The sequence below is a fragment of the Python bivittatus genome, unplaced genomic scaffold (assembly GCF_059951505.1).
Source record: "Python bivittatus isolate LINGU-HERP-01145 unplaced genomic scaffold, Pbiv_v1 ctg000020_np1212, whole genome shotgun sequence".
Lineage (NCBI taxonomy): Eukaryota > Metazoa > Chordata > Lepidosauria > Squamata > Pythonidae > Python > Python bivittatus.
The window spans coordinates 62,686,419-62,709,783 of NW_028277030.1; the positions used below are offsets into that span (position 1 = coordinate 62,686,419).

Below are 23,365 nucleotides of genomic sequence, written 5' to 3' on the forward strand. Positions count from 1 at the left end.
GGCTAAGCTAGAGGAAGAGCATTGATGTTGGAAGCACAGGTGAAAGAGAAAGTGTTAGTTGCTGGGATTCCTAAGATGGTTATTGTCTCTGCTATGTCTCAGCCTGAATTAGAAGAGCTGGTCATTCATGTAGGTGGAGAGAGTCACCAGATGTCTTGAAAGCAGAATTTTGAGCTGAAGGACAAATACAACTGCACTGAATGTGTACTTCTGTCATTTATGTATGTATGTGTGTATGTATATGTATATGCTGAAATCTGCATTTCCCAAATTTTGGGATACAGCTTCCACTCACAGAATGTGTATAAAATTCACTTAGGAAAAGGTATGCAGAAAACCAAACTGTTAAGGAAACTGCTTATAAAAATGTGTACATTTGTATATATGTAGATGTGTGTCTGTATATGGGGGGGGGAGAGAGAGCAAGATACACACACACACACACACACACACACATAAACACACGAATGTAATTTTTCATACAGGCTTCTTAAATTAAAAAGGGGGGAATGATCTAGTAATTAGACATAATAAGATTGGACAAAATAAAAAACTAAGTGAAAGTGAATGTGCCTGATTTATTTGTTTCTGTAGGAATTAGTGTGAATCCCAGATATGTTTTATTGTCCCAGAAATACTCCTTAAATTGTTTCCTGTTGGCTCTCCATATCATATATGAGCTAGGGTTTTATTTTTCCATATCTGTGGTTCCCAAAGACTCTTTGGACCAAATTGTAACTATGATACACATGGCAGTTAGGTCTTGCTTTTGTTCTCTAAGTCTTAGAAGACAAGGAATTGATACATTTTGTATTATATCAACATGTAGAAGTTGTGGTCGTTAGTTCACAGTTTAGTTTAGGGCTTGCGTTTTATGTGTCTTTGTTAATAAGTCTTCTCCCCCTTTACAGATATCACTATTACGGAATTGGCATTAAAGAAAGCAGTGCATATTATCATTCTGTGTACTCTGGGAAAGGTTTAACAAGGTATAGTTTTTTTTAAAAAAAGAACTTTTTCAAAAGTATAACCAATCAACTGTTGGATGATGAACAAAGATGAATCAGGACCAGTCTATACATTAATGTACATCATTTGAAATTTCATCACATGACCGCTTATTATTTAGTGATGTCTAAATGGTTCTGCTTTTTTGAAGTAATGTGTAGTGATATAAAAAGTGCTGTGCAAAAACACCATATTGCAGGCAAGAAACTAGCATGTGAAGCAATTTCAAGCAACTACGAATTGCTCACTTGATGTATGAATAAACCTTCTGTGTGCAGATTCTCAGATCTTCGTAAGATTAGGCATTGCTTATAAAAGGGTGGCTGCTTACCAGTGTGATCACCCCATATAAAGCCAAATAGACATTTGCATGCATCTTCTGCCTGATAAAAATGGTTTTACTTTCCATCTCTTAACGAGCCAGTATCCTTGAAAAGAAAAAAAAAAAAGCAGATCCTTGGTATGTATGTATATGCAGTATATATAAAAATAAATGTCATATCAATGCTTTATGATTGCACGGACTGTAGTAAAACCACCATATGTTACAATTGTGAAGCAGAGGACAGAATTATTCTCTAGGACTGAATTAAAATGGCTTTGCCACAAACCCACCAATTCTGCAAAATTTTTTCCAAGGGCTCAAATTATGCCATCTTGCAAACCTAATAGTTTTTAACGAAGGTTCAAAAATGAAAAAAAAAAAAAGCCTCATTGTCTAAAATTAACTGTTCCTTTTCTCATATATAATTTTATTAAAAAATTTTAAAACAAAGGTACAAATAATACAAATGAATATACAGTAGAGTAAGGAAGAAATAGGAAAAAGAAAGAAATCAAAGAGAGAGCTAAAAGTGCAAGAAAGAAAGAAAAAAAGAAAAATAGAAAAGAAAGAAAAAATATATAAAGTGGCTTCTGATCTTTATAGCAAAGTACAATTATAAATTTACCTCTTTCTCTAAAGTTACATCATGACTCTATTCTTTCTATAATCTATCCTGTCTAATTGTCAAAATCATAAATCATAAATTCATTTTTTCTGTTTTATGCAAAAAGTCCATAAGGGATTTCCATTCAGCAATAAACGTAGATATCTCTAACCAAACAAGTCAATTTGGCCATCTCAGCAAGTTCTATCATCTTCACCAACCACTCCTCCATTGTAGGTATTGCCCAATGTTTCCTTCTTTGTGCATACAATAATCTCGTTGCGGTTATCATATACAAAAACAAAGTTCCGTGACTTTTTCCAACTGTTTGTCCATTAGTCCCAAGAGGGAGACTTCTGATCTCAATTATATACTAATCTTTAAAATCCTCTGAATCAGTGTATGTATTTGAATCTAAAATTTTCTAGTTTTTTTACACGTCCACCAAGCATGATAAAATGACCCTTCTTGTTGTTCACATTTCCAACATAGATCTGAAGTGCCTTTATACATTCTAGACATAAAAATAACTATTCCTATAGATATTTGCAGAGATAATATTGTTGCTTATAATCTGGTATTTGATGCTAATGTGGCATTCTTTTCTGAAGTATAAGTAAAATATTTTGGTTTTCCAAGGTTTTCTGGAAGCAAGTTGAAAAATGAGGTGAGTACCCTCGACTTTGTTATTTGATCTATTAGATGTGCAGTAATGAGAAAAACCTGACAAACACAAATCTCTGGTTATTCCATGCTGGAAGTCCCACACACTTTGAAACAGAAGAGTTGAGGAAGCTGCCTGAGTGTTTTTGAGACAAACCACTGGCTTATTTAGCCAATATTTATTTTTTCTCACCGTGCTTTGAGATGTATGGAATTGAATCTGTGTCCTTCCCCTTGCCAAACAGTGGTTTGCCATTGAATTTAGCTGTTTCCCACTTGCACAGTCCATATATCCAGGCTATTTCTTCATATAGATGGAAAGTTTTCAAGATCAAGTGGAGACTCATGCTGTCTAGAGATACGAATGGTTAAACACAACTTTCTCCAGCTGGCTACCTTCTAGTTGGGTTGGATTTCAACTCCCATAGTCCAGCCAGTGTGGGTTAAAGATTTAAAAAAAAAATATGAAGAGTGAGAAGAAATAAAGGAAAAGTACAAAGCCAAGATTTTCCTTTCCTTTTTCACATTTTTATGAAATACGGTTATGATTTGTAGGGTGCCCTATGTAGCTCCTGTTCTTGTTGGGAGGTGCATGCAGTAGAGATGATGGTCTGCTGCCCGAGCAGGAGATATTTTTGTTTGCCAAAGAATGAATGGATTTCTCCCCCATTCACTGTCCTCTGTGCTACTCACAAAATGGCTCTGCAGTGTTCCCAGCACTTCTGGAGTCAGATTTTCATCCGGATATTGTAATCGAAGCCAATGAAGCTAATCTTACTTGTATTAATTAAATGTTTGAGGTTTTTTAAAGAAATGTTTCATCAACAAACTTAGGTTAAAAGACACATCATAACACTTTCCCTGATCTTGGAAAATCCTATGCTGATAGACTCCTGTCTGAGGGAAAAAGAACAATGCCCTTAGTGTTGCCATTGATACAATGCGATTAAATGGACTGATATTATTATCACCATGTAGTCTCACATTGTCATGTAGCAGATGTTTTTGAAGGAAAAGTTACCCTCAGCAGTGAGGTAAAAGAGTCAAACATGAAACTGGAGCACAAATTTCCATATATGTGAATGTATTAATTGCATAAATGTTTCCCTTGCTGTCCCAGTGCTTTTGCCCTTTCATTTTACTTTCCATTTCCTTAATTTCCCAGAATGTATTTTAACATACACTTGGAAAATAATATTTCCAGATTGCTCTTATCTTTAAAAAAAAATCACCACATACTAATAGGCAATTGTTCAACTGAAGCCATATTGACTCATGACAGCTTTTAAATGACCTAATGTTTATGTCAACATACAATGGGAACTGCACATCACTTCTTTCATTAGCTCCTTATCTCTGTTTGAGTAGCCTGATGTTCAGGCGAGGTATAGCTTGAATAACCTTGGTTTCTTTACTATAAAAAGAAATGCACCTAAACTGTTAATTGAAACTGTTTCTGGATTGGGAGGCAGAGTGCTAACCTTAAATGGACATTAGATGTGAGACTGCCTGTATATGTTCAACTGAAATAAACTCAGAAGATACATGTAAGGGTGTATTAATGTAAAGAATAATTCGACTAAACAAATTATGTGTTTGTCTTATGTTATTCATATTTTATCTTCTTGGCTTAATGGTATAAATTACGAGATCTGAAATATGGTACAGTTATTAAGGATGTTCAGAAGAGATTTACTCAGTTTTATGACCTTTACCAAAGTCCATCAGTAAGTTCCAATCCTTTTCTTTGCTTTTTTTTAAAGGAAAATCTGAATATATATATATATATATATATATATATATATATATATATATACACACACACACACACACACACTCACATACATACATACATACACACACACACACACACACACACATAAAAATAAAAATAAAAATAAAATTTTCATTGTTTGGCTCAGCTAGAAAGTGGGCCCCTGCCACATGACTTGAAAATACTTCTTAAGAATTCCAGGAACTGGTGGCGTGCTCTCACTTACCATCCTTGTTTCCGTCATTGTGGAAGAAAAGGATGCCTCCATATGTAAAAATGAGGAAGCCAGTACTGAATGGATCTTCAAAATAAATATCTTATTTGAGGGACTTCTCAAACCTGGCAGTACCTCAGCATATGTGGGAACATCTGCTGTGGGCCAAAAACCAAATGGAGATGTTAATGGGATTCTCTTTGTTTAGGAATGTGGGTAGGGTTTGTGTGTGTGTGTGTGTGTGTGTGTGTGATTCCTAGAATTTTCATTTCTGGTCTCACCCAGATCTCTTCTATTTCTTCTTCCTCTCTTCATTGTTTATCTACAGATCCTGTAAGATGAATGCATTATGCAACTCTTACTGATATTATAATGCATGTAAAAATTTGATTTTCTTTTGGTTGGAAAGTTTATTTAAACAAATTTGAACAAATAGCTTCAGGTTTTGTACAATTCAGTAATTAAATTATTATACATACATGTTAAAGGCTGGATGAGGAATCTTAAAAGAACACTTACGGGAGAGAAAGTAGCATGTATGAAAATGTTGACAAATATCTTTCAGATTCTGTATCTTTTTGTCTTCCTGACACTTGTTGCTGGTATAAAAATGCATGGCAGAAAGGGAGTATGGATAGGGCCTGTTTATTTTTGGAAGCATTTCTAATTAATTGCATTTCAATATGAAGGAGCAAAGAAAGTAGTCTGGTCATCCAGCAAAAATGCCCAAATGGTGAATATGGAATAACTTCTCCAAGGTCTCTGCAAACTTGGCAGTGCCAATATACATGCATGGCAACATCTGCTGAAGTTCCAGAAACCCTCTTGTTCTGATGGAGTCTTTGGTTGAATGCAGGAGAAGGTTTGGGATTCTTACAGAGGGAATAACAACAACAGGAAGTTTGGCTGCATGAACAGAAGTCTGTTCACATGTGATATTGGGTAAGCTTACATGATACTGTAAGCTTTGACAATCTGACAATCTGATATACAGCACAATAGGACGATCATTATAGCATATTATGAACGTGCATTTGTAAATGATTCCATACATTTTAGGGTGGGTTTACTCGGAAGTATTCCTTAAGCTCCAAAACTGGGACCCTCCTTCCAGAATTCCCCAGTGCTCAACATCTTGTGTTGGACCGGCGTATCTCTAAAGACAAGGTAAAATGTGAAGTGTTTGCATACTAAACTGATTTCTAAATCTGTACTTTTATTCCACCCCTACTCTCAAATGATTCACTGTAGTGATATGAAAGAGCTAGAAATGTCTGTAATCAAACAGACTTGACTGATTTATAGAGGGAACAAAACTTTACTATCGCCCTTTAACTGGCTTTCCATTGGAACAGTGGTTGAATTATTTACATATTGAGTTGCCTAATATTTTACAAGCAGATGGTATTTGTACTGACAAAGGCAAAACAAAGAAATAGTTAAGGGTCCTATCCATTCAAAATACCAATGGACTAATTTAACACTGATAAGGCAGAAGCAAATTAGGAAGTGGATTTTTCTCCCTTCTTGTTTGGTCAATGAACAGAAGTTAGCACTCCTGTATTTCTTTATCATTTGAGAATGATGTAGTCATCACTATGTGTCTTAAATAGTGCTCCTGATGTGGCTGATTCCTTTTATGTCTTTGTGAAAAAATGTACACGTCTTTTAACCAACTTTAATGTTTAATTTTACAATTATTGAACCAAATAAGACTCAAAATATCTGTAACCCTATGATTATACACATATGGACACACACACACACACACTGGATGCTGTGTTAAAACACCAATCAACCAATCAATTTTATTTCAGTTTTGACCAGCATAAAATATAGAAGAATACAAAAGGTCAATAAATTGATTACTTAAAGTATATACATAAAATGTATTTACTATAAAATACTCATTTTATTGTATTTGCTACAAATAAATAAGTCTGTTAATCGAAAGTATATGTGTATGTATATATGTATGTGTATATATGTATATGTGTGTGTGTGTGTGTTTATACACACATATACACATACATATGAAAGGCTAAAATCTGTAATAAAGGTCTAAGATCTGTAAAACACTGGGGGAAAAAACCGTCTAAACAGACCTAACTTAAAATAATCTGACCCTAGCCTTAGCCATAGAATGATATTCAACTGGGTTAAAATAATAACTCTCTATTGCTTAGGAAGTCTTTAAATAAGAAATCCAGATATCTAGGAACTATGCTGAAAATAGAAATATTGAATCAGCTGAATCAGTGCTTACTGGCAATCGCTTCCTGCCTTATTTCATGTGCCACCACACACAACTTGTATATAATGAAAGAATCAATGTCTAGAAGTAATAAATGGGCAATAGAACAATCTAGTATCCTTTTGAGGAGTGGCTGAATGAGTGTACTGCAAACATCTCTATAATATGTACTTAATATGTACTATGGAGGAGAACATGTTCGATAGCAAACTTGGCCACAAGGACATATGTGATCCATTAAAGGAATCTTCCTTATCTTCCTTTTAGTACAGCTGAAGGAAGGTCCCTAAAATGGGCCCAAATGTAGGCACTTCTGTGTTGAAGAAAATCTGTGTCAGATTGGAAGCAGATACTACCATGTATTTATGACTTTCACTCATAGGAAGAACTGGGGCTCAATGTACCTTATGTGTTGCTTTATGAGAGCTACAGTCTGGTCATGTCCCCCTGAAAGTAAATAGGTGTGTGAAAACAGAAACAACACTACACAACCTATAGAAGTACTGCAAGTTCTTGAGGGATACAACCAGGCAACTGTGTATCAGGTTCCAGTGTAATCCCATTGAATTCTATAGGATTTATATCTAGAAAATATACCTAGGACTGCAGTGTTATTTTCCAAAAATTAAGCTATTTAAATATCAAAATGGAAATTATATTTCAAAAAATCTTACCCACCTTTGATAATTTTCTTGCTACTGATAGCTTTGTCAAATTCAAGAATTAAATATATGCAAAATGTTTTTAAAATGATTGTCCTTGTTTTACAAATACAATTCTCTAGGTGACATACTGTACATGATAAAATATTAAAAATGCAAGTACATAAATTGATTCAAATTTCCAAATCCAGTGTAATACCCATGTTAGGACAGTACAAGTATACATCTCATGTAAAATACACACTTAATTGTTAAATTAAATCCAACCTGCATAAGACAAACCTAGCGTGAAAGGAATGTTGTTGATAATAATAATCAAGATTTTATTTATGTATTTTGTAATTAATGTTAGTAGAGACCTGGACCAGAAATAATTCCTTGATTTGATGATACATTTCAATAATCACTATGGATTATATTAAAAAATGGAATTCCAGTGTCAGTTACCAAAATATTTTGGAGATTGAAATATAGAATTTGATTTTTAAATGGAACTTCCTGTTTCGTATGTCCAGTTTTGCATATTTTTCCCTCACTTTTTGCATTAGATTTGGACAGTTCTGTTCTGTTATTATTTTATTTATTGGATTTATTACACAGAGTCGCTTTCTGTGAGATGGGTGGTATCTACATTTGAAATATAAATAAATAAATAAATAAATAAATAAATAAATTTCAAGACTCTGTGTGGCTTACAATATTTAAATCTAATTTAATGTAAAGAATGTTTAATTAATTAATTAATAATGTAATTAATTTGATTAAAGAAACCATGACTGCCTGGACAAAACCACGTAAATAACATCCAGGAAAAAATTCAACAGGGGCTCTCCCTAACTGAAACGGAACAGAACTCCGGGAGCAGAGGCTGGTCTTAAGAGACGTCCAGAACATGTGAAGAGTGGGAGCCATACATATCTCTTGGGGGGAGGGATGCTGTTCCAGAGGGCAGGGGCTGTGACATTTGGCCTTGTATAACTGCAAAGCAGTGTTTTTATATGTAGACAGTATAATGTTAGTACATTGAGGGAGAAAGCTAGAAAAATGCTAATGAAAAGCCCTGCAGACACAAAATGTTACAGAAGAAATTCCTGAAGGAGATAACAAAAGTGTTTGTTTAATGTTACTTTGTTTTAATTTTTGATTCCTAAAATAGGTGGATACCCTTATCATGATGTATAAAACTCACTGTCAATGTGTCCTTGACAATGCCATTAATGGAAACTTTGAAGAGGTAAGACCTAGAAAAATGTGTCAACCTGTTCCTAATACAAGGAGCATGAACAGAATCTCACTCACATTTGCTTTCTACCTCTCCTCCCTAGATCCAACATTTCCTATTACATTTCTGGCAAGGAATGCCAGAGCACCTTCTTCCCCTGCTTGAAAATGCAGTTATCCTTGACATCTTCTGTGTTTGCGACTCAATACTCTATAAGGTGTGTTACCTTCTGTCATATTGATAGATGTTTCTTTGCAAACCAGGTTCTTACTGATATGGAAAAGTTAGGCTGTACCGCTTTAATGGGTTAGGCCAGTGTTTCTCAACCTTGGCAACTTTCAGATGGGTGGACTTCAACTCCCAGAATTCCCCAGCCAGCATGGCTGGCTGGGGAATTCTGGGAGTTGAAGTCCACCCATCTGAAAGTTGCCACAGTTGAGAAATACTGGGTTAGGCAATGAGGGCAAGCAGCACAATATGCTTGATGATGTTATGCGTATACTGCCACTTAATGTACTTACATCAGATGTTGGACGCAAGAATTTAATTGTGTAATCATGGTTTGTTGAGACACCACTGACTGCTTCAGATTGCAGGAGTGGGTCACCAAACTGAATCTGCCAAACAAATAAAGAAGCAGACAAGTTCCTGTACATAGGAAACAGACACATTGGTAGAGATGTGTAGATCAGTCTTACCTGGTGCATTCAGTGGTAGATGCATTCACATATTATGTAATTCCATCAAATGTCTTGCGCTTATTTTTCAAAAGCAAAAAAAAAAAGTATATTTGTTTTTATATGTGACCTTTTCTAACATATCCACATTTTAATACAGTTTTAATACAGCCACCCATCATTTTTGCATGGCAGCACATACATTGTAATCAGGTTGCCACCAAATTGTACTCTTTAATGTAACAGTGGGGAGAACTATTAAATAACTAATAAATAATCATACTGAAATAATTAAAATAAATGATCCATGAATGTCATTAAATCCAATGTTGGTTTTGCCCTGGCTTCATCGACTTCTTCAGCAGGCCACTGAAGAAAGTTAGGCAACTTGCCTGAGATGTATTTGAAGCCATCTCTGGGGAGCAGAAGTCAGAAGTTTCTGCTGATTCGTATTTAATGTTCTGAAGAGAAGCTGTGTTTAATAAATAGCTGCGTAGCAAAGCACCTTGTTGTGCTGGTAGCTTCGCCAAATCCCTTGAATTGATTCAACAGACAACTTATTCTTTAAACGTTACAGTTTGGATGCGTCCTTTATTTCATATCAAGGAATATATAGTTGAGGGCCTTTCAGACTTTAGCTAGTGGCCTAACAGATTGCCATCTAGTAGGCTGCAATGTGCGGAACCATTTCCAGCACTTCAAGACTGGTTTGCACCTCACATCCAACAGTTGGCTGTTCTATCCCAGACATGCACATAAATACACTTCTACCAAGGGCCTGATATTACTGAAGTAAAACTTGCAGTCTACCATCTGTGAGCCAGCATGGGAGGGAACTAAAGAACTCAGCAAAATATCGTTGCCAGATCCTGTACTGTGCAAAGAGTCATGTGTATGATTCCACAAGGAGAGTCATCAGTTAATGCACTCTTATTTGCAATGGGTTGAATTCTTATTTGCAGTGAATTTTTATTTGCAGCCAAGTTGCAACAGGGCCTATTCACCTGATTCCATGCACTGACATTATAGAGATGTTAATTTTTCTCCTTCTGTATTCAAGGTCCTTACAGATGTACTCATCCCTGCAACTATGCAAGAAATGCCAGAAGGGTAGGTAGCACTGTATATGAAGTTGTTGAAAACCTAACATCAGCACTATAATAGTTGAAAACTTAGAAAAATACTTTTGTCATTTTCTTAACAAAAGAAAAATGCCAGTTCTTCAATATAAATGGACTACCTACTTGAGCCTGGCCAGTTATTGAGATATGTAGGAGAATTGCTTTTGAGAATGCCATTCAGTGGAGAAAGTTTTCTTTTCCAAAATATGGATTTTTTTTCCTTACCGAGCTAAGATTAGTTTTTGATTTCTTGGCTTTTAAAAAAGAAGTTAAGATGCATCTTTTTTAGCCTCTCTTCACTGCCACATTAAATGGCTATCCACCCATTTTTGAGCTACCAGCATAAAATTTGCTGTCTCTATTGCTGATCCTTGTGTCTATTGACTCGGTTTTGGTTCATGGCCAGAGGTGGTATCCTGATTTCTGATGTGCAAGGCATGTTAAACAAAGCAACTGTTTAAACCCTCTGGCTTTGTTGCCCTCTCCTTTCCAGAATATCTCTAGCTGGCCAGAAATCACCTGTCAATCATAACAGTAATGGCAGGATGGAGGTGGCAAGTTTCGGCAAGCAGCTTTATCTGCGTTCTCCTGCTTTAGCATACTTTCAAAACTCCACACATCTGCAAGTCTGCTAAACAGTGGAACGCACTTGTGAAGACACAGAGTTTTGAAAGAGGGTTAAATTCAAGCTTATAAAGGAGGACAATGTGGCTTTTTCAAAAGTGGACATCTTCATATACCTGCAGAAAAACTATTTGTAAAAATTGGAATTTTAAACATCCATACTCTCCAGCTCTCAAAAATCTAGCATCTCCCCAGCTTTTTCTGCAGGGAGAAAAAAAAAAAAGTAGTGGGATAGAGGAAAGTATCTAGAGCAGTGTTTCTCAACCTTGACGACTTGAAGCTGTGTGGACTTCAACTCCCAGAATTCCCCAGCCAGAACTCCCCAGCCAGGAATTCTGGGAGTTGAAGTCCATACAGCTTCAAGCTGCTGAGGTTGAGAAACACTGCTCTATACATTGCTATTATATGGCAATTATATGCACAGGATTATTATCCAGAAAATTAAGGAACAATGACTGGAGTCCTGCATTGCAGGATGTATAAACAGGAGTATTGAACATCTAAATTCAGTAAGACCATTCTAATAGGACCATTTAGTAAGACTAAATTTGGTACATTTTATTTAAAAGATTAGTAATATATTCTACTGATACTCACAATCATTTGTATGGCAGAGATGGTCTTCCCTAAGGGTGTAGTGGATTTCTTGAGAAGTCAGAGCTTCGTCTGACCTCATCGTTCTTGTTGTAAATCAGTTTAGCTCTCCTTGAGACTCATTCATTCTCATTTGGGACTCACCCCAAATAAATTTTTTGTAACTTTCAGGAAATTCTTTAGCTTACAAATGATGAGCCCTTTCCTTAGAGATAGGCAACGTTATTTAATTATTTAACTTGATAATATCATTTTTGTGGCCATTGTGTGAGGTAGAGAAATATTTATTGATAAGATTGTGTGAGATTGGCAGTTACGTGATGACATTTCAAAGTCGTCAAAAATCAAGTATTTTGTGGACCACCAAAGGATTAACAGTTTGACAGTTCTGTAGAGCCCTTATGTTCATTTAGATTTCACTTCCCCACAAATCCATATTAATTTATGAAGCTTGAATCCTTTTTCCATTATTAAAACCTATTCTAAATGGACATGTATAAAGGGTCCCTGTTGCTGAAATCCCACTATCCATGTGTCAGGCTGTCTTCAGACTTTCCCTCGCTGGCTTGCTTATAGCAACAGTCTTGGTAACGGCGAGTGCCAGCCCTTCACCTTTCATCATGAGCCAACTACGGCGGTTCAGTATTTTACCCTTGCCGGTATCCCGTTTTACTGGGAAGGAGATACTTTCTGTCTCTATTCTTTTATGTTCTGCTGTAGAACTAAGTATGATAAAATACTTCAGAAGTTTAGATTGGAAGGGAATGCAGTGGTAGTGGCCAATTGATCTAATCAAAATCTGTTGCTGTAATTCTGTGCCAAACCAGGCAGTGGAAATTAAAGTTGGGACAGTGGCATTGGCCAAACTTGCTATAGTGATGCTTACCATAGTGGAAGCTCTTGTTCCCAGTCTTACACATCTGGTTTCTGGGTTCGGACCAAGTTTTCCATTAAATTCAGACTGTAAAGTCTGATTTGTGTTGAGCTATCACTTTTTTTTAATGATTTTTTTTTAAATCATATAACATGTGCATAACCGTGTCATTCTATAGATAAGATTGCAGACTCTATTTTTGTTTGTTTGTTTGTTTCAGATTATTGGCTGATATAAGAAATTTTGCTAAAAGCTGGGAACACTGGGTTATTTCTGCACTAGAAAATCTACCAGAAGACCTTGCAGCAAAGAAATTACCAATTGCACGGAGATTTGTATCTTCTCTGAAGCGTCAGACGTCCTTTTTGCACTTAGCCCAGGTAGAGCTACAGTAATGATCAATACAGCATTTATTTTATAAATTCAGGGTATATGTATTCAGGGAAAGTATTTGCAGAAATTCCTGCTTCCAGCAGAAATGCTTTGAAACTATACCACAAGCTGACTATATAGTCCAATACTGAGCACTGCTAAGCTCAGGTTGCTTCTTATGTAAAGTACTTATTTACAGGTAGTCCTCGGTTAATGACCATTCATTCAGGGACCGTTCAAAGTTATAACAGTGCTGAATGAGTGGTATTTATGACTGGTCCTCGAAGTTCTGGCCGTCCCAGCTCCTCTGCGATCACATAATCACAATCCAGGTGCTTGGCAACCAGCTCCCGCTTATGATGGTTGCAGCGTCCTGCAGTCACGTGATCACCATTTGTGACCTTCCCTGCCAGCTTCCCACAAGCAAAGGCAATGGAGAAGCTGGCAGGGAAGGTTGCAAGTCACTCCTGTAAGTTGCTCCCATTCCTGCCACAGGATGTATGCTGATGAAGCCTGCTTCAGCCTCATCACATTTTGATAAAGTCCATATTTGTGGACTAAGCCATTAATTCCTAGTCTTTCTTGATTTTTTCTTTATTTTTCCCACTTTCCTAGGGGAAAACCAGACAAGGTTATTCTTTCTTAGGACAGAATATTAAGTGTATGAACTTCAGTGCCATTGACTCTATTTCTAACCTTCATGTAGTTGGGGCTTCTACATTTCAAGGATTCCTAATTATATTGATTTATATAGCCTACTCTGGGCAGCAAACATAGGAATAAAAAACCAGCAGAAGAAACACAAACAGTAATTAATAATAACATAATAACAGGATGATGACCTAATGGCATCTGAGGCCCATGTAGGTCAAATCATAGAAACACAGAATCATATTGATGGGCTAAACTGAGCTACAGATCCCATGCCCGGGGGAACATCAAGGTATTCAAGGCTTTACAAAATACCAGCAGGGTCAGGGCCAAATAAATCTTGGGGGGTATGGTGTTCCACATGGTAGGCATTATAACAGAGTACTTTGCATGTATATACCAAGCATTCAAAGGATTTCATTTGGTCTACATTTTAAAGTCCACTGATTTGCAGTGAACTTCCTGGGCTGATACATGGATCAGAATGCGGTTATCTTTTACAGTTTTCTTTTTTCTCAATTTCTTAGTACAGTGGTACCTCTACTTACGAACTTAATCCGTTCAGTGACTCTGATCGCAAGTCGAGTTGGTCGCAAGTCAAAGTAAATTTTCCCATAAGGTTCAATGTAATTACCGTTAATCCGTTCCGGCGTCCGCGGACCACGCATCGGGGTGGAAAAATGACCGCTGACCACGCAGCAGGGCGGAAAAAATGGCCATGGACCACGTGTCAGGGGCAGGAAAACGGCCGCAGACCACGTGGAATGGGCGGAAAAATGCCCGCGGACCACATGGAATGGGCAGAAAATGGCCGTGGACCACATGGAATGGGCGGAAAAATGGTCGCGGACCACGTGGCATGGGCGGAAAAATGGCCGCGGACCACGTGGAACGGGCGGAAAATGGCTCGTAAGTCGAGGCGAATTCGTAAGTAGAGGTAAATGTTTGGGGCCAGAGCTGATCGTATCTCGAAAATTTCGAAAGTAGGGGCGTTCGTAAGTAGAGGTACCACTGTATAGCTTTTAATTAAAAAAAACAAAACCCAAAAATATATTCTAAAATGTGTGAAATTATATGTTGGATTAAAATGCTCCCAGAATTTTTGGGGCAAAATGCCTATATAAACATTTGATATGTGAAAAAAAAATTACAACAATATGAACATACATTTTTAATTGACAGATTTTACTCTTTGACAATGGTTATATCGTTAAGTTGTACTATTAGAGTTTAAGGAGGAAGGCGTTTGTAATACTTCTGATCCAAAAGGATTCATCTCATTTTAACTGTCTTCTGTCTCTCTCTCAATGGCGCTCTCTTCTCAACCTCCCTTCCATCTGGTTGTGGACTGTGTACAATTCACTGCATAATAGCCTTTTTGGAAATAAGAGGAGAGAGGTACACATCCCTGCCACAAACCATTTGTCTCTTCTAAAAAATACATTCGTATGTCAGGGCTACTTAAGGCAGCAAGTTGTTGAACTTCTATGAAATAGTTTAAAACTATTCAGTATTTGCTGCTCTGTCTCTCTGTGTGTGCCTTTGACTCAGTGTTGACTCCTGGTGACTGCCTGGACAAGTCCTTGCAGTTTTCTTGGCAAGGTTTCTCAGAAGTGGTTTGCCCTTGCCTTCTTCCATGCCTGAGAGGGAGTGACTGGCCCAAAGTCACCCAGCTGGCTTTGTGCCTAAAGCAGGAGTAGAATGCACAGTTTCCTGGTTTTTAGCCTGGTGCCTTAACCACTAAACCAAATAGGCTCTCATATTTGCTGTTGGGGCAGCTAAAATTTAGTCACTAATCTGATCGCACTTTTAAGAACTTGTATTAATTTCATTTAATACATTGCATAATATTAACATTTAAGTAGCATATGAAATAACCATATCTGATAATGAATAAAAAAATATTTTTTTCAAAACACAGCTGAGCTATGCCACTGCCCCTCCATCAACAGAAATTCAGGATTTTTTCCTCTGTTTTTTCTTCATAGATTGCGCGACCAGCTCTCTTTGATCAACATATAGTGAATGCCATGGTTGCCGATATTGAAAAGGTTGATTTGTATGGCATTGGATCTCAGGCACTTCTCACGGTCTCAGGAAGCCTGGACTCTGATGTGGAGGGCTACATTGAATGTAAGCCTGTGCTTACATTTGAAAGGATTGGTGTTTCTCAACCTGTTCCAGGGTCTTCATTCTGTTCCATAATAGTGAAAAGCACACTACAACTTACCTTACACTTTTTATGTCCAATATGAATTGTGTTAATGCAAGGGAGAAAATCAAGTATCTAGATCAAACAATGTAAGTTCTGTTTTGCATTAGAAGCCAATTTAAAACAAAGCTGGCTTCACACACACATCAAAACGGACTTATCTACAGAAATATCTATAGATATCTGAACGCAGGACATTCCCAGTTCAATTCAATGTCATAAGCAGCTCTATATCCACTTTCCCACTGCCTGCAAAGAATTGTCTTTGGCCCTGAAATTTCCATAATTTAACATATGCATAAGAAGAGGCCTGAAAGTGTTCAAATATCAAAATTCATAAAACAGGAGATATCCTTTGGAAAGTGATAGACTCGATTATATACTGTTGAGAATGTTATCTGAAATTTTAGTCCCTTCCTCCCTCCCCCCTCCCTCTGCATAGATATTTCAGACATATGGTGAAATAATTTATCAACACGTATGTTTCTCCAGTTATGATTTATTTATATTTTTATTAATATATCTGTGTCTGGCTGTACTATTGCATTCTGTGTATGACATGAAAATAATTCATCACATAAGGAAGATTCTAAATGTTTTTGCTGGTTTCCTTTTTTGTTTCCTTATTTAATTGACAAAGATTTCTTTCTTTTCTCTTCCTTTTTTAAAATTCTGTTTAAATAAATTTCTCACTGCTATGAGATAGGCAAGGTTAATTAATGCACAGAGGTTCAAACACTTAATCCAACTATGTCAAGACAGGCATAATTGTACTACTCCTGGTTTAGGAACTGAAGTGCCATGCAAATGGAAGCTTACTCACACAATAGGGTTTTTTCCTCCTCCCTTCCTACAACCTCCATGTCATTTTCAAATAGGCTCTGAAAAATCTCCCAATCTTTAGAACAGATTTTGAAGATGTACTCCATGAAGAACCATAGATTGAAGGAGGAACTGTGCTTTCCTATAACGATAATTAAAATAGTTCCACCAATAGCACATTTTTGTTAAAATTGTTTTAAGTATACCAACATGCAGTAGCTATAGGGCATAATCTACCCAGGGCGTTAAACTTATACTGATTTCAGTAATTTAAATATTTGCTTAAGTCATTCCCATTGAAATCCAGGGGAAATGTCTAATGTCGCTTGATTTTTCTCAAATAAGTAGAGGTTCTAAAGAGAGTAAGTAAAACATTAGTAAAACAAAATTCAGGTTACAAATACTTTCCAATTTTTGTAGACAGTATGGTGTTCTCTGTTTAATTGACTGTTCAGTTTTCTTCTTCCCTGGACATGACTGCTGGTATTTTGGATTCACTAAACTCCCTCTCTTATCCTTACAGATAGTGGTGGTTGATGGTTGATAGTGGGACATCATAGTTTCTGTATTCATCCCAGAATATAGTGGCATATCCTGCAAGTCCTTGAGTTAGTTCCTCATTCGCCATAATAATAGTAGATGGAAAATATAACTGTAATGATGCTATGTGCACTCATACTCCTTAGCTACACATTATATACAAATCCTTATACATAAATCCTAGCAGCTCTTTTTCTCCCCCCCCCCCCAAAAAGCCACTTCCTGATTGGGGTGTTATACACATAAAAGTGGCAGGATCAAAGAAAAGCTTAACTTTCTTCTACCCTGCTGTCTCCCTACTATAATTTCCCCCATATCATTGGCTTTCTGGTTTGGTTAACATGGAACTGTGTGCAATATGTAGCTAGGTTCTAAATTCTGGTATGTGCATTAGAGACAATATAATTCCATTGATTGATAACTCAGTCTTTAATGCATGAGTTCTACAAAGAAGAACACCATGAGCATGGGACAAAATAGTTTTGCAAAAGGAAATGCATAATCCTAGCAACAATTCCTATGATGCAAAATTTGAATATACAACAAAACTGGATAGCTAGATTGATTGAACTGTAAATTATGAATAAAAGCAAAATCTTCCAAATCACATGAAATTTCCCTGGGATATAAGTTAGCTTGATGAACTCAAGGAATCTCCTGTAAATTCTATCTACTAATTTCCTCTCCACTGCTCTAATTCTGTCTTTTTCTTTTCTTTACATGCTACAAAACTAATAATGACGGGTGAGTGGCTTTCTCTCCTGTTCAGAGTAGAACACAACCACATATTTTCCTTTTTACATGGTAGATGACTCTATTACAGTGTTCCAAGAATTGAAGGACCTCTTAAAGAAGAATGCTACTGTGGAATCATTTATTGAATGGCTGGATACCGTAGTTGAGCAAAGAGTTATTAAGGTAAGTTTCAACAGTTTCATTTAGATTAAAAATTGAAAATAAATGGCTTCCAAAGGAGCCTGTTTATAACCTGATTTTCTGGGTCTTGCCCTTATGGTCAGCATCCTTTCTCCTTCTGAAATCTTTTGTATACAATTATGCACAGTTGCAGGCTCCAGGGCTCCATAAAGTCCTCAAAAGCCTGCTCCCAGAACCCCACCCAAAATTTCCATCACACAGTAATTTTTACAGAATGGAAAAAATTATTAAGTACATCCATATTAACAGTATTTGAATTAATGTAATATTAATTAAGATTACATTAAAGTCCTTTAAATCAAGCTTAGTGTTTTTGGTGTGGGCCACATCTATTTCTTTTTTCTTGTTCTATCCTGGTGCCATCTACTTTTTTAAGAGTAGCTCTGAGTATGCTGCCTAAAGGTGAAAGGCATCCTTGGTGCCCAAATTAAATTATGAAGGGTGTATTTCCATAACACTCCAGATCTATATCAGTTCATCTATCACTGTATTTATGCTTTAAACTAATCGTAATTTGATTGTACTATACAAAAGCGTACATAAAGACATTCCAGTATGTTGCACTCTTCCTCATAGGATAGAAATAGCATTCATAGCTTTTTTAAGGATTGTTTTATATTTTCAAGAGCATACATAAAAAAAAATAGTCTGGATCATAGTATTGGAAAGTAACTTAACAATAACAATTTCAACTTGGCTGAAATTTCTTTTACGTTTTTCAACCCCGTCCTACAGTTTGATTGGGGGGGGGGAATACTTTTGAATTGGAGGAAGAAGAGAAAAAATGTAATATAAAGCTTGCATTTATGTTAATTACAAAAGGACTGAAGGGTATGCATATGCCTTCTCTTGCAGCAACCTGCAGCCTACCTCATTTCCTGTGTATCAATTAAATTCCAATATTTAATTCTTCCGATGGAGCTTTTTCAGATTTACATCCATGGGTTAATCTGGGCAGCTAGAGGGCTAAAGACAGAGATGTAACAGTGAGGGAAAAGAAGGCACTATCTGTTATATCTCATCCCTAAAGTAATCACTACTTTCACACAACTTCTATCATTCTACAAAAAATTAAAAATCAGAGAGTAAAATGATAGGCCTGTATAGCTAATCTTTAGATCATAATTATTTTAAAAAGCAGTAGAAGAAAATTGCCAAAACACTAGTATCTGTTATGGAACATTGTTCTGGGATAAATGTACAATTTTCAGTGCTTTCTAGCCATGTCTGGAAAAAAGTACCCAACAATTTACTATATGAATCAAGATTAGCAGAGTAAGTGGTAATGATTTACAGAGCACATAATCCTTCCATTGCCCTCGGCCTTCTGTTCGGTGAAAAAGAGTAGGGCCTCTCCATCATACCAAATGTCTTCCTTTGTTTGCTGTTTGAGAAAGTGGCACTTTATAACTTTACCACGAGCAGCTGAAGTCTGATGTCTTACTCAGCGCTAGAGTATTATCCAAAAAGAGCATATGAACTGTTTAACATGTGAAATAGGTATATGCCACCTTTCAGGGTAAAACCCCTCATAAATGGCTTACAAAACATTTTTACGAAGAGTTTTGTATTACGCACAAAACATGTTTACAACTACAAAAACTTTGTTTTATAAGCCAGTAGTCTGAAGCAATTTAAAACTCAACACAGCACTTCAATCAAATATTTTGCATATATGGAACCCAATAAGGATTTAAGGATTTAACTGATCATTCCCTAGGCTGCTTCTCTTTCCACTACCCCACCACCCCTGTCTCCCAAGGTCATTCCCACATACCATTACAAGTAGGTTGTAATGGAAACCTGAGGCAAAGGATCATAGAATTGGTAGATGTACCTGTTGAGACAGAAGTCTGGCTTCAGAAGGGATCACCCAACATCTCCTTTCTACCTCCTTGTGAACTGGCTATTTCCAAGTCAGGTTCTCAGACCATGAAAGCCTCAGAACAGCCTTCCCCAACCTGGTGTTTTCCAGATGGGCTGGACTAGAATGGCCAAATGTGACTGAGAATGCTGGGATCTTTTATCTAATACAGCTGGAGAGCACCAGGTTCAAAAAAGCTGCTCTAGAGCAGGGTTCCTCAACCTTGGCGACTTGAAGATGTGTGGACTTCAACTCCCAGAATTCATGCTGGCTGGGGAATTCTGGGAGTTGAAGTCCACACATCTTCAAGTCGCCAAGGTTGAGGAACCCTGCTCTAGAGGATGTGTGAGGTCCCAGATGAGGAAAATAGGGAGAGGGCCTGGCCTGCTTGAAGCCTACTATCATGAGAGGAAAACTAAAAATGTGCTAGGTATGGATATGTACGAATGTTTGCTTTCTTGCATATATGGCATTCAGATCTTGTGAGATTTTCTGAAGTAGAGATAGAGTTAAAGCACATTTACTGCAAGGACTTATTTAGTCCTGCGGTTTTTTTCTTTGCACTGTCCTTTGAATTTCATTGTTAAATACTACCTCCCTACTCCTTTTCAAATGTATGAAATTCCATGATTTTTTTCCTCCTTGTCAGAGCTTATGAAATACAGTTGTAGAAATTTTCTAGCCAGAAAAAGTGGCTTCTACAGATACTGAATCCAAAATTTAGCTGAAACAAATTACATCCACCCAACCAGGATAGGCAACAGGATGAGGACAGGGATAGTGCAAGGGTTCAAATCTTGCAATACCATGACCCCCTAAAATGATGGATTGATATGGGCAGGCCCCCCCCCCGTGAAAAAAAAACCTAATGATTTTATTAGAGGTAGGGTGGGCAAGAAATATATATATTTCTTGCCATTGGAGTCCATTGGAGTTGGGCAGCTATAACAAATTTGAAATATATATGCTGTACATATTTCAAATATATATGAAATAAACTTTATGTATATGGAATAAAACAGTGATATAATTATACATCTTACTGTTTCACTGGAATTTTTTTTTTTAAATCTAATGTAAAACCCCATTTATTAATGGGAGGGGAAATGAATTTGCTTACTTTTGCATAATTCTTGAAATCTCATTTCATTTTTCAGACAGCCACTCTCATTTCTTGTTCCACATTTATTTTTTATCAGTATTTGCTCTTTACAGCAGCAACTGTAGAAATCACTTCTTGTGAATTGGTCATTTTTAGTTTTTTTCTTACCATCCATTTCAAAGGGCTTGAAATGCAAAATACCAGATTAAAATACTGAATTTCACTAACACATAAGACGCTCCAAATGCTATGGATGTACTACTAAGTGCTCTACTGACAGAGCTTCTGGAGACACACAAATATTTACAAGAGATACTAAACAAAATAAAGTTCTATAACATAAATAAGAACCATATTGTTAGTGATTCATAAAATTGTTGTGCCTCTGCTAACAAAAGGAAGCAGATGGAAAGCCAATCCATTTATTTAACATTACTCAAAAGTCAGAGCTTGATTATTATGCCTGAGGCAAAGTATTTTAAAAGCAACTCCTCTAAGTTGCTTGTGAACCTGCAGTAAGATCCCAACCCATATTTTGACAACTTCTCTGGGGTAGAAAATTTAGTTTCAAATTCCTGATTGCTTAATATATTGTATAGGAATCCATTGGATTGCCCTGTCAGGGCTTATCTGTATCATGTTACCATCACAGGTCAGCATCCATTTTGGGAGGACAGAAACCGACAACTATTTTTCTTTCCCTGAGCTAGCTACTTTTTTCTGAGCTTTTATTTCTTTTAAATAAGGCCAGTGGTGCACTGTTTCAGCATCACTGAAGTAAAAGGGTTTCACTCCCACTCCCAAATAGCCCAGAGGCTATTCATGGAAGGGAGGTAGCTAGAAACAGAACTTGGTGTGAATATCTCCTTTATGTGAATACATTAGTCTTCATTAGTCAACACACAGTTTTCTAGGGAGGCTACCATAAGAAAAAGATAAGTGAACTGGTCTCAGGAAATGTTACACAGTAACAGGGATGTAGAATCTGCTCTGATTTAAAATATAAAGGATTTTAAAAAATATTTTCTCCTTTTAGGCAAGCAAGCAGAATGGCCGGTCCTTAAAGAAGAGAGCACAAGACTTCCTTCTCAAGTGGAGCTTTTTTGGAGCTCGAGTAATGCATAATCTCACTTTGAACAATGCATCCAGTTTTGGTATTTGATTTTTCTCCAATTTCTTGTTTGTTTGAGGAATATTCCAGATGAAGATTCAATTCTGAATCTGCCACAGTACAGGCTGTCTGGTGATAAGTTAATAGTATCACTTTTCAGCTTGTTATTGCACAAAGTTCTAATAAACCTCTATTTTGTTTAGGGCCTTTGTTGTATGCCGCCCAGAGTTGCCTGTGGTGAGATGGGCAGCTATATGAATTGGTTTAATAAATAAATAAATAAATAATCAGGAAAAACCCAAAAAACTAAAAACAATTTGAAAGCAGTGCATGCCACCTCCAGAGCAGTAAAGTAACACTATCTTTCATTCAATAAGTGATCTGTGCTTGCACTGAAAGGGAGTCATTTCATTCCATGTCCCAGTTCCTGTGTTTCTGATACAGTGGCATAATTAGATAAAATAGCATAAATGCCAAACTGCCATCATCCAGCATTAGTTGTTTAAATAGCAGTTGGGGTGGACCACTGTGTCAAGCACAGAAACAGCTAGAAGTTATTCTTTTTATTCTTTCCAACCTAACAGAATGTTGGAAAGAAATTCTGTAAAGAGGATCAGGACTCTGTTTGAGAGCAATAAATAACAAGAAGCTGGCAAAAGAAAGATTGAGTTACAAATGGACTGGATCTGGTGGGGGGCTATAGAGAAAACATTCTGGAAAATGTTTCCCGATGTATCCAAATGGGAGAGGAAGCTGGGCAGCTGGTCAGATTGTTGGCAACACTTCCATTATATATCATATGCAACCTACCCTGTGCTCCCCAGTGTACATATCCACACAAAAACACACAGATGCAACAAGAAGAGAGAGCTGAAATGCCCATGCAGACACAAAACGTTGCTTTGTTACCCAGAGAAAAGAATACAGACCCTTCCTATGATTGCTGCTGGTAAAGAGGTTGGAAAGAATTCCAGAAGCCACACTGTTTGCTTCCCCTACCTTTAAAAACCTTTACTCTTTAAAGTAGAGGTATATTGTAAACTCTTTTGAAGCCTTAAGAGTTTACAAGAGAAACTCTTGTAAGAAAGCCTTAAGAAGCCTACAAGAGAAAAACCTGTAAATCCCTACCTCGAATCCTA

General features: G+C 36.8%; 1 protein-coding gene across 1 annotated transcript in view; it reads left to right on the forward strand.

Annotated features, from left to right (window-relative positions):
* Positions 1-23,365, forward strand: part of RFX6 (regulatory factor X6) — a 45,429-nt gene that overhangs the window by 16,148 nt on the left and 5,916 nt on the right. Inside the window, exons 5-14 of the mRNA XM_025171601.2 lie at positions 912-989; positions 2,577-2,604; positions 5,648-5,755; positions 8,661-8,738; positions 8,830-8,943; positions 10,464-10,513; positions 12,837-12,996; positions 15,628-15,772; positions 18,022-18,131; positions 22,152-22,269. Coding sequence (XP_025027369.1) covers positions 912-989; positions 2,577-2,604; positions 5,648-5,755; positions 8,661-8,738; positions 8,830-8,943; positions 10,464-10,513; positions 12,837-12,996; positions 15,628-15,772; positions 18,022-18,131; positions 22,152-22,269 — 989 coding nt within the window. The remainder of the gene's footprint in view (positions 1-911; positions 990-2,576; positions 2,605-5,647; positions 5,756-8,660; positions 8,739-8,829; positions 8,944-10,463; positions 10,514-12,836; positions 12,997-15,627; positions 15,773-18,021; positions 18,132-22,151; positions 22,270-23,365) is intronic.